This window comes from Aotus nancymaae, unplaced genomic scaffold, assembly GCF_030222135.1.
Source record: "Aotus nancymaae isolate 86718 unplaced genomic scaffold, 86718_ANA_hifiasm-v0.15.2.pri h1tg000046l, whole genome shotgun sequence".
In the NCBI taxonomy this organism is placed as follows: Eukaryota; Metazoa; Chordata; class Mammalia; order Primates; family Aotidae; genus Aotus; species Aotus nancymaae.
In genome coordinates this window covers 21,857,852-21,870,005 of record NW_026988460.1, presented here as the reverse complement: position 1 = coordinate 21,870,005, position 12,154 = coordinate 21,857,852, and the positions used below count along the sequence as shown (strand labels likewise).

At 45.5% G+C, this 12,154-nt stretch overlaps 1 protein-coding gene across 4 annotated transcripts in view; it reads left to right on the top strand.

The window, feature by feature from the left end:
• TATDN2 (TatD DNase domain containing 2) overlaps positions 1-12,154 on the top strand; it is a 66,345-nt gene that overhangs the window by 28,747 nt on the left and 25,444 nt on the right. For 2 of the 4 annotated variants that reach the window (XR_010337230.1, XR_010337229.1), the window contains exons 5-8: positions 5,397-5,524; positions 7,658-7,841; positions 8,246-8,424; positions 8,538-8,652. Coding sequence is in view for 1 of the 4 variants with exons in the window: in XM_012471826.2 (XP_012327249.2) it covers positions 5,397-5,524; positions 7,658-7,841; positions 8,246-8,386 (453 nt within the window). In the remaining 3 variants the exon portion in view is untranslated. Of the gene's footprint in view, positions 1-5,396; positions 5,525-7,657; positions 7,842-8,024; positions 8,122-8,245; positions 8,425-8,537; positions 10,543-12,154 lie in introns of those variants that run through there. The other 2 variants (XR_001110503.2, XM_012471826.2) reach the window with 2 other exon arrangements.

Below are 12,154 nucleotides of genomic sequence, written 5' to 3'. Positions count from 1 at the left end.
CACTGCACCAGGCCACTTTGTGACTTTTTGTGGCTAATGATATCGATGTCAAAACATTTGTTTTCTTTCCTTCTTGGAAAGCAACAAACTTTAGGTTTTCTTAATTTATTTTATTTTTTGAGAGGGAGTCTTGCTCTTTTGTCCAGCCTGGAGTGCAGTAGGGTAGTCTCAGCTCACTGCAACCTCCGCCTCCCATGTTCAAATATTCTTCTGCCTCAGCCTTCCAAAAAGCTGGGATTACAGGCATGTGCCACCACATCCGACTAATTTTTGTATTTGTAGAGATGGGGTTTCACCATGTTGGCCAGGCTGGTCTCGAACTCGACCTCAAGGTGATCTGGCTGCCTCACCCTCCCAAAGTGCTGGGATTACAGGCATGAGTCACTATGCCCAGCCTGGTTTTCTTTATTTTTTTAACGTATCCATTGCAGAATATTTGAAAAAATATTAAAAAATGCATAATTTCTAATTCAACCAAAGATCATGGCAATACTCTGTTAGTATTCTTTTTTTCTTTCTTTTTTTTTTTGAGATGGAGTTTCACTCTTGTTGCCCAGGCTGGAGTACAATGGTGCAATCTTGGCTCACCACAACTTCCGCCTCCCAGGTTCAAGTGATTCTCCTGTTTCAACCTCCTGAGTAGCTGGGATTACACGCATGCATCACCACGCCCAGCTAATTTTGTATTTTTAGTAGAGACGGGGTTTCTCCGTGTTGGTCAGGTTGGTCTTGATTTGCCAGCCTCATGTGATCCGCCCGCCTCATCCTCCCAGAGTGCTAGTATTATAGGTGTGAGCCACTGAGCCTGGCAAATATATTTTTCTTTTTCTTTTTGTTTTTGGAGACAGAGTCTCGCTCTGTTACCCCTGGCTGGAGTACAGTGGTGTGATCTTGGCTCACTGCAGCCTCGGCCTCCTGGGCTCAAGTGATTCTCCTACCTCAGCCTTTCGAGTAGCTGGGACTGCAGGTGTGTGGCACCTTGCCTGGCTAATTTTTATATTTTTAGTAGAGGTGGGGTTTCACCATGTTCACTTGACTAGTCTCAAACTCCTGACCTCAACTGATCCCCTTGCCTTGGCTTTTGAAAGTGCTGGGATTACAGGTGTGAGCCACTGTGCCTGGCCTCTGTTAATATTTTTCCCTCCAATATTTTTTGAGCACAGTGCTTTGGCAGTGTAAGAGTTCTAGTATTTTAGAATTTTTTTCCCCAGAGAAAATGTCTTTGCCGCTCATGCTGGAATTCAGTGGCGCAGTCATAGCTTACTGCAGCCTCAACCTCCTGGGCTCAAATGATCCTCCCATCTCAGCCTCCTAAGTAGCTGGGACTGCAGGTGCACACCACCATTGCCTGGCTAATTTAAAAAAAAAATTTTTTTTTTTTTTTTTTGAGATGGAATCTTGCTCTGTCACCCAGGCTGGAGGGCAGTGGTGCAGTCTCAGCTCACTGCAACCGCCACTTCCTGGGTTCCAGGGATTCTCCTGGCTCAGCCTCCTGAGTAGCTGGGATTACAGGTGCCAGCCACCACACCAGCTAATTTTTTTTTTTTTTTTTTTTTTTTTTTTTTTTGAGACATAGTATCCCAGGCTGGAGTGCAATGGCATGATCTTGGCTTACTACAGCCTCCATTTCCAGGGTTCAGGTGATTTTCTTGCTTCAGCCTCCCAAGTAGTTGGGATTAGAAATTCCTGCCACCACACCCAGCCAATTTTTTGTATTTACAGGATCACACCTGTAATCCCAGCACTTTGAGAGGCCAAGATGGGTTGATCGCTTGAGGGCAGAAGTTTGAGATCAGCCTGGTCAACGTGGCGAAACCCTGTCTCTACTAAAAATACAAAAATTAGCTGGCGGCTCACATCTGTAATTAGCCAGTGGCTCATGCTTGTAATCCCAGTACTTTGGGACAGCAAGGCGGACGGATCACCTGAAGCCAGGAGTTGGAGACCAACCTGGCAATATGGCGAAACCCTGTCTCTACAAAAAAAAACAAAAAAACAAAAACTGGATATGATGGCACATGCCTAAGTTCCCAGCTACTCAGGAGGCTGAGGCAGGAGGATTGCTTGAGCCTGGGAGGTTGAGGCTGCAGTGAGCCATGATCATGCTGCAGCCTGTGTGACAGAGTGAGACCCTGTCTCAAAACAAAATTAACAAGGTCTCAGATCTGCATTTAAAGGTCCATAGAGCTCCCTGCACAACAAACTGAACTAGAAGTGATAGCATAGGGTGATAAATACAGTCTTGCAGGTGTCATTTGGCTTGGTGAGGTGCAATTCAAGACTGGAAGATAATGAGCCTGAGGAAATGCTGGGTGGGGGAGGGCTAAGCTGCCTGTAAAGGAGAGGAAGACTAGAAAATACTTGTCAATACCAGAGACTCCTAGGCTGGGTGGGGTATGTGGATATACTGTTTTGATATAAATAATTTGGCACCCAAATGAGGTGAATGGTGGTGACTGGCAACTGTACCTAGTTGGACATCAGTACTGAGTTGCATTTACTAAAAGCATAACAGTTAGCAAGCTCTTGATGTGTCCTGCTGAGTTTTTTATTTTGTGAAGGGAAGAGCAACAACCTATAGAGGACTGGGTGCCTTGGCTCACGGCTGTAGTCCCAACACTTTGGGAGCCTGAGGCAGGAGATTGCTTGAGCCTACGAGTTCAAGACCAGCCTAGGCACCATAGTGAGACTCTGTCTCTATTACATTTAAAAAAAAAAAAAAAAAAGCCTATGGAAGGACTGTATCTGGCCAATATGATAGGGTGCCAGACCTGGCTTATTGTAAGAGAGCTTAGATGCTGTACCTAAGGTTTCCTGGAACATTGGAAAATAGAGAAAAGCACAACAATGGGAGAAAGCATGGGTAGTTATTCTGCTGCTTAGAGCAAATTACTATTAACTTTTTCCTTGTTTATCTGTGTGTTTACAGATGAACTATTTATATTTAACTCATGAGAGTTAGATCATGAATAGATTGTGTGTAAGTTGCACACATCAACCAATATGACTATGAAATATACTCATACTGGGAGAGGAGACTGTCCTTTGCTATCCAGACCACATCTCTTTACTTGTGTTAAAGGGGAATTAATTAATTATTAAGGTAATAAATATGCAAGAGATGCCCAGGGCAACCCCCAGGAGAGACTAACTCTGGAATCTGTAGAAATAATGAATCAGTTAGGATCCAAGCTTAGGCAGGTAGAAGTGAGTAATTATGCTGGATAATAACTCATCAGTACCTCCTTCACTCCTGTTCTTTTTCAGCTGGGTTCCTGGTGAGGACAATTGCTGCGAATAGCTCCTGTCCAACCACAAGTTCCTGCATTCTAATTAGTTCTTCTTCCGTCTTAACATTTTTGAAATCTGAATGTGTTTTATGAAACATTATAATTGTAATGTTATTGTCCCTTGGAAAATTACAAGGGATAATAAAATTGCAAGGAACAATTGCAAAGTGCTTGTCTTCCAAACACTTGTCATAAAATCAAAGAAACATAGGTTGTATGCATGTGTTTGTATTAAAAAAAAGAAATTGGGAAATCAAATAATTTTAAGTGTCTTTTTCACTTGTGAAATTTTCCCATTCATCAACTATACTTTGAAAAATGTTTAACAGCTGTGTAATATTCTGTCCTAAAGCTCTAATAGTTTCACTACTCTGAGGAATAATTCTGTAGAGGCAGGAATGAAATGATGGAATTGGAATCTCTTGAAACCTCTCTTCTTCCTGTGTAGGGGTCAGGGGAGGACAGATGAACAGCTTAGCAGGTGCAGATAGGAGGGGCTCCAGCCACCTATTGATAGTGGAACTGGCCAGCCTTTAAATCCTCTACCAAGCAGTCTATAGTTTTGGTGTCTGTGATCATTTTCCTTTAGTTGAAAATACAGATTAAACAAAAGTTACGTCAGAATTGGTATTGCCTTAGTGTTGCTATTTTGAGAAGAGGCAGTACCGGTGTTAGACTTGTGTATCACCTGACTCAAATTACCAAAAGTATCTCATTGATGCTAAAAACATAAACACAAATTATATTCCACAGTTGAAAAAACTACTCATGGAAACATTAATGTGAGGTAATTTGCTTATAATGAATTAATCCCTTTTTTTTTGAGACAGAGTCTTGCTCTGTCCAGGCTGGAGTGCAGTGACGTGATCTCAGCTCGCTGCAACCACCGCCTCCCAGGTTCAAGGGATTCTCATGCCTGAGCTGGGATTATAGACGTGCGCCACCACGCCCAACTAAGTTTTGTATTTTTAGTAGAGATGGGGTTTCACCATGTTGTCCAGGGTCTTGAATGCCTGACCTCAAACCCGGCTCAGCCTCCCAAAGTGCTGGGATTTCAGGCATTAGCCACTGCGCTTGGCAAATTAATACTTTTTTTTGTTCTAAACCTGGCCTTATTAGAGGAAAGAACAGGTCCTAACTCTACTTTTTTCATTTAAATTAACAATAATGAAGATGTAAAAGTGGCTAGTCATAAAGAGAAAAGTGTATCTGTAAATACTGACCTGTGAGGATATTCGACTTTGATTGAATAAAGGAAGCAAATTGGCTGGGCATAGCGGCTCATGCCTGTAATCTCAGCATTTCAGGAGGCTGAGGCAGGCAGGTCACTTGAGGCCAGGAGTTTGAGACCAGCCTGACCAACATGGCAAAACCCCATCTCTACAAAAAATACAAAAATTAGCCAGGCAAGGTGGTGTGTGCCTGTAATTCCAGCTACTTGGGAGACTAAGGCAGGAGAATTGCTTGAACCTAGGAGATGGAGGCTGTAGTGAGCCAAGATCGCGCCACTACACTCTGTTCTGAGCGACAGGGCAAGACTCTGTCTCAAAAAAAAAAAAGGAAAAGAAAAATAAAAAGTAACTTGTAGAAAATAAGTGTAATATTTTTTCCTTTAACAAATATTTGAGCACCTTCTGAGAGCCAGGCATCTTACTGGACATACACACAAACACCACCCCCACCCCGCCCATCCCCAACAGCTCTGCACAGGGAGAGGTCTGAAAGTTGATATTTCTTGAGAGTAGAGGTGGGGAGAGTGAGGTGAGAGATATTAACTTTGTACTTTATGTTCTTGATCCCTGCCCTGCCCCTGCCATCGCAGGTCGGCATCATATAGTGGTTACTGTGTGGACTGGCAGGGTTCAAGTTTGGATTCTGGTGGCTGCAAGTTAACTTGCCCTCACTGCATGCTGCAAGGCCAGCAGCATCTGCCTCAGGGCAGTTGTGAGGATTGCAGTTTATGTTAGACCCAAAGTGTGCCCAATAATCGTTAGCTATTATTATTACACTATATAGTTAAGAGTTGAAAACACTGGGTGTTCCAGATGTAATGGAACTTGTGAAATGCTGCTAACTGGCAGAGGTTGTTGCTGTGTTCTCTCCTAGGTATTTGAGAGACAGCTACAGCTGGCTGTGTCTCTAAAGAAGCCCTTGGTGATCCATTGCCGAGAAGCTGATGAAGATCTGCTAGACATCATGAAAAAGTTTGTGCCCCCTGACTACAAGATCCATAGGTTAGAAGACTGAAACTTCAGCGGGCAAATGAAAGAAACACTTCCCTCTGTCTGGGACGTTAGTTGGAAAAATGAGAAGCCATTGAGGAGAGCATTGATCGTATTCTGTCATTATACACTATCTTTTCTTTTTCTTTTTTTCAAGACAGAATCTCACTCTTGTCACCCAGCCTGGAGTACAGTGGTGCGATTTTAGCTCACTGCAACCTCCGACTCCTGGGTTCAAACAATTCTCCTGTCTCAGCCTCCTGAGTAGCTGGGATTACAGGCATGTGCCACCATGCCTGGCTAATTTTTGTATTTTTAGTAGAGACAGGGTTTCATCATGTTGGCCAGGCTGGTCTTGAACTCCTGACCTCATGATCCAACCCCCTTGGCCTCCCAAAGTGCTGGGATTACAAGTGTGAGCCATCACATCCAGCCTATACATTATCTTTTCTAAAGAATTAACTATTTAGTTAAACCACATTAAATTTTTCATATTTGACCTTTTTTTTTTTTCTCACAAAATAGCAACTTCATATGATTTCAACTAATAACCCTAAATCACCAGTGAGCCCAAGGGGCCTTTTGTGCCCTTTTCCTGGGGATGGGCGGAAATGGAGTCTCAGTTCTCAGTAATGAGGACTGCTGATCTTGGGAGAGGCTGCCCTGGGGTCTGGTGGCTTAGCACACAGGGCATCCTAGGGTACTTGAAAGGACATTTTTTTTTCCTGTTTTGAATTTGAAAGTTCCTTTCCTCCCCATTATGAAAATCAAGGTCATGTTTTATCAGTATGGCATCTAGGGGTTCTTAAGTTCAGTTTGGTAAACTCTCTGGACTTCTGAACTCCTTCTATGTGTAGGTACTGGGCATTGGCTTGCTTCTGGGGACATCTGGAGGTGCTGTGAGTAGACAGACTGGCTGGTGGCTTCTGCCTACATAGTATATGGGACTGGGTGGTCATAGGTGCTGCGGGAGCCAGAGCAGGGGCCTCATATCATAGCCCAGCCAGAAGACTCAGGAGGTGATGCCCAGCCAGCTCCTTAAAGATGGTTGAGAGAGAGGTTGGCTGAATAACAAGGACTCTACACCGAAATTGGGTCTTGTCAGATGGCAGAAAAAGGGGGATGGGGATGTCAGGGCTTTTGGGTGCCTAAGCAGAGTGAGTGAAGCCTCCGACCCCTGGCTGGTACACGCACCAAGCATGAGGCAGTCAGTTGGCTTTTCTGGGTTGGTTGGTTTTTCATTGCTGCATTTTGGGCTAACTTTGAAGGAAATGTAATGGTGGCTGATAGGCCAGGGATAAGGTGACCTAATGAGTAGTATTGCAGGAAGAGGTCCTGGATTTCCAGATTGGCAACTATATATATGGCACCAAGAACATGAGCTTGTATCAGATTAAGAGAAGAAAATTCACCTGTAGTTCCACTCCTCAATATTTTGTTACATTTCCTTTCAGTTGATTTGACTACACGGGCATAATTTTTATATGCTGTCGTTGTCATCATAGGGGCCACAGTTTTTGATTTTGCTCCTCTTTAGTGTTAGAAGCGTTTCCTTTTTTTTAAATTAAAATTTTAATTTTTTTGAGATAGAGTATCACCCAGGCTGGAGTGCAGTGGCACGATCTTGGCTCACTGCAACCTCTGCCACCTGGGGTCAAGTGATTCTCCTGCCTCAGCCTCCCGAGTAGCTGGGATTATAGGTGGCTGCCACCGTGCCCAGCTAATTTTTGTATTTTTAGTAGAGACGGGGTTTCACCATTTTGGCCAGGCTGGTCTTGAACTTAGGACCTTGTGATCCACCCGCCTTGGCCTCCCAAAGTGCTGGGATTATAGGCGTGAGCCACCGCGCCCGGCCCTAGAAGCATTTCTTATCCCAGTGTGTTCTCTGTGGTGGCCATTTCAGGTGACTGCAGAGCCCTTTGCAGTGTGTGTGGTGTGTGTTGATCTCTGAGCATCACTCACCAAGTGCCATCTCGGGGCTTCCTATGTTGGAGCTGGCCCTTTTTGCTTACTGTGGAGTCCTTCCCTTGGATGCAATCTTTCCATTTCTGGGAATCATTGAAAAGGGGTGATGGGTCTAGGGGGAGCTGGGGGCTACTGCAGAGGGGACTGTGAGCCAGCCCTGATGTGGAGTTCTGTCCCCAGGCATTGCTTCACTGGCAGCTACCCAGTCATCGAGCCCCTGCTGAAGTACTTTCCCAACATGTCTGTGGGCTTCACGGCAGTGCTGACATACTCCTCCGCCTGGGAGGCCCGGGAAGCCCTGAGGCAGATCCCACTGGAGAGAATCATCGTGGAAACGGATGCTCCCTACTTCCTTCCTCGCCAGGTAGGGGAGGCACTGGAGGGAGAGGGTGGGGAGGTGGGTGCTCACCCTTACAAGGTTGTCAGGGCCAGAGCCCCAGTGACTTCTTGGTCCCATCCTGGACTGTATAGATGCCTCCTTGCTATTGCTTTGCAGAACCAAAAGTCTAGGGGGCTGAGAAGCTGAAGGGTAACCACTCTCTTCCAGGCAGTGCAAAGCCCTACCCTGTAGAGGGTAGTCCAAGGAAGCGTGGGACCCTGCTCACCCAGAGCCCCCATGACTAGGACTCTCCCTGCACCTGCAGGTAAAGGGGTCTCTACAGGGCAGTCCCAAAGAGGTCCTTGCTGGGGAAGGGACAGGGAGGGAGTTCTAGATTATGACTGTGCACAGACAGCACAATGATGTTATGACTGCTTGATGTCTTCCAGGTTCCCAAAAGCCTTTGTCAGTATGCCCACCCGGGCCTGGCCTTGCATACAGTCCGAGAGATTGCCAGGGTCAAAGATCAGCCACTCTCCCGCACCTTGGCTGCCTTGCGTGAGAACACCAGTCGCCTCTACAGTCTCTAAGCAGAGATGGTACAGTCATCGGGAGTCTGCCAGAAAAGGTCATAAAACTCGCATTCTGTGTTTTTTAAAAACCAGGCCAAACCAGTCTTTTGCTGCATTAGTGTGAGCATTAAGCCTGATTTGTTTTCTCTTTTGCTTTTCCACCCTGCAGGGCAACCAGCAGCCTGACAGAATGCAGGCTGGCTTGAAGTCTGTGTCACAGGTTGAGGATGTGTTTGGAGAGCTGATTGGAACACAGAAAACCGGGACAGGATATTTTCCTCAAAGTGGGTTATAAGGTGTCAGCTTCTGGGTGGTGGGTGGGGTGGGGTGGGTGTGGAATGAGGGATATGGAGACTGCCTGTAATAGCATTGGGGTTTTGCTTCCCAGCCAAAATGTTCCAGGGTAGGCAGCAAAGAAGAAAGTGTGTGATATGAGGGTATAGTGAGTTTGCCAGTCCAAATCCTGTTCTCTGCAGCCTGTGTTTTTGAGCAGTTTGTGAATAAAGTTACCTGCCTACTCGTCTAAGCACATGTGGGTGTGTAACTCAGTTCCTGGTTCTCAGTTCTAAAAACAGACTCCCAAGTGGGAAACCTTTTGGGGGAAATTAATTGGAGACCTAGCTCAGAGGTTTATTTTCTTGCAACCAGTGAAGTCCTCTTCCTTACTTCCCTGGATAACGCTTCAGTTTAGCTGTCACTGTTCTGGTGTCAACTCCAGCGTCGGCACAGGCAGAAGGACTTCGTCTGCTGGTCTCATTGGTTCCACTGCCATTGATATGGATATGTGCAGAGGAGTGCTCATTGTTCATGATGGAGATCCAGGACAGACTGGGGGACTCCAGGAAGAGGGCTTCTTGGGGAAGAGGACCCCAGAGGAGGTACTTCCTACTCACTGATGCCTTCAGGGCTGCTGTATGGGTGTGTTAAGCCGATAAGGTTCAGTTTGCAGCAGAAACTATCTGCTAGTCTTGTGTCAGAGGTTCCCAGCCTCCTTTTGCTTCACTTTTGCCCCCTTCTCTGGAACATTTGACCAAAAACAATCCTCATTTCATCTTGCATAACAGTCCCTTGTGTGCCCTGCCCAGGTTGAGAGGTGAATCAAAGTAATTCTCGAAAGCTGCTGGGCAGCTCAGCCGTCTTATATGGTCTATCCACAATAAGCAGGCCTGGTGTCCACAAATGTGCCAGTCCCTCTCCTGCTTCTCCTGGGTGTCCCCTTGCCTTTGCCTTTCCTTGTCCTGTCTTTCTGTGTTTTAGAAGTGAGAGCCTCTCCTTCACCTTTTGAGCAGCTGAGTCATCTCAAGTTCTGAGCTTTGCTCTGCATCCTGCTGGTGCCTTGTAAAGGTATATTTGTTACAGGCCCTAGAGGTTCTAATGGTCCAGGGTTAAGTGAGAGGAGACTGTACTTTGTTTCAAAGGATCCTTCACCCCGATCTTCTGCAGTGAGGTAGATAGGTCACCTAGAGTCCCTCGTCTGTGTTCTTGGAGGCTTAAATTGTAAAACACATCACTTATGGAATCCTAAATTCCTCTAGGTGTTTTTGGAAGGTGCATTTGAACCTTGTAAGCTAAAATGGAATGGATTTAATATTTCATATCTGGTATTTCCATCTTGCCCGTGGTACACAAGTAACTGGTCTGGAACTTGGCCTTGATTCACTGTCCGTCTTCATGGATTAGTTGTGCTGTTACGTTGTCTGTGCTGCAGATTTGCCCACATAGGAAGTCAGGGGAGACCTTGATATCCTACTTGGAAGATTTGGGGGACTGCTGAATATATCAAAGTGCTTTATTGTCACCAAGTGAACTGCAGCACAACCATCTCCTCTACAACAAGTCCTGAAGTCAATACTGCCTACAGGTGAAACCAGCTAGCCCTGTGTTAGAGGAGGAAAAGCGACGATGACAAGGAAGTCTCTGAGCCTGTGTCATCCACCTGCCAAGGAAAAGCACAAGGTGCTATTTACTTTTCTCTCTAGGATTTAGATGATCATTTATGTGCTGTTGCACAGTGAAACCTGGCCTGTGTGGGCATGAAAGCTGGTCGGCATTGTGTTTGATTCAGTTTTTTGGATGGCTGATTGTTTTCACTGTGCTGCGGGTATGCCTCTGTATTTTTTTTCCCCTTTTTGGCCATCTTTTTCTGAAAATAAAGTGATGGGTCCTCTAGCCAACCCAGGCTCTCTGTGTTTGTGTAACCTACCTGAATGATGCATTGGGTTAGTCTGGTTGTTGGCTAGCTTTGTAACCCAGGAATCCAGATAGCTGGAGACTTTGAGTATCTGTATGGCTCTCTGTAAAATTAAACTGCATTTAAGAATTCTTAAAGTTCGGCTGGGCATGGTGGCTCACTCCTATAATCCCAGCACTTCAGGAGGGCAAGGTGGGCAGATCACTTGAGGTCAGGAGTTTGAGACCAGGCTGGCCAACATGGTGAAACCCCATCTCTACTAAAAATATAAAAATTAGCCAGGCGTGGTGGCACACGCCTGTAGTCCCAGCTACTTGGGAGGCTTAAGCAGGATAATTGCTTGAACACGGCAGGTGGAGGTTGCAGTGAGCCAAGATGGCACCATCGCACTCCAGCCTGGGTGACAGAGCAAGATTCTGTCTCCCCAACCACCCCACCTCCCCGCTTCTAAAAAGAAATCTTAAAGTTCTACGCATTAGAGTGTTAACTCATTTTACTGCCTGGGAACTCAGACACACTGCTTCTTTTTAACCTATGTAGAGACTTTCTTCTTTTTTTGTTTCCAGTGCAAGGCTGTAGGAGGAAGAAAAATCTAGGCCCTGGGGGTGTTGATGAATCAGTTGGATGGTGGGCGTTGGACTGTGAACTCCTGATGCCTCTGGGTAAACTCTGAAGCAAATTCTGTTTCATTACTTGCACTCAGCCTTCTATTTTGTACTAAGGTATTCTTGAATACAAGTGCACTGGCCAAAAAGTAAACCTACACATAGAAAGGAAGGCGCTCTTCTTTCCAAGAATGTTAAACACCTTTGAAGTCCCTGTTGCCACCTTGTCTTTTAGATACAATAATTATGTATTTGGCCTAGTCCTGAACTTTGTCTCAGTTCTTTCACAGTTGAATGTGCAGTTGACTTTGTCCACTCAGTGATGGTCCTTGTGACTGTCTGTTCTTGGCTTTTCTGGTGTTTCCATCTTTCTGTAGGAAGATGGATACATCATTTGCTTTCAGCACCTTTATTTTGCTTCATTCAGTTTTGTAAAGTAAGGGCAAATGGCCACCGGAATGTACAGTGATTGAAGAAGCAAACTGTCAAAGATGGTGATTAGTGGCCAGCCAGTCCCTCTCTGGATCACTGCGTTAATAAATGCTCGTTTGCCAGTGACAGTTTTTTTTGTTTTGGGGATTTTTTTGAGACTGAGTCTTGCTTTGTCGCCCAGGCTGGAATGCAGTGGCCCGATCCTGGATTACTGCAACCTCCGCCTCCTGGGTTCAAGTGATTCTCATGCCTCAACCTCCTGAGTAGCTGGGACTACAGGTGCCACCAGCACACCTGGCTAATTTTTTTTTTTAAGTAGAGATGGGTTTTTGCCATTTTGGCCAGGCTGGCCTCAAACTCCTGACCTTAGGTGATCTACCAACCTCGGCCTCCTAAATGCCAGTGACGTTTGAAAGTGGATTCAGATTAAGGTGGGTAGCTTAGTGGAGGTGTGTCAACTCTTCTCTGTGCACTGTCTTAAGAGAATTTCTGAATACACACCTATAAGTGCATAAGAATTTAAGTAGATGTGCTATTCTAATTATACACAAAGTAAAA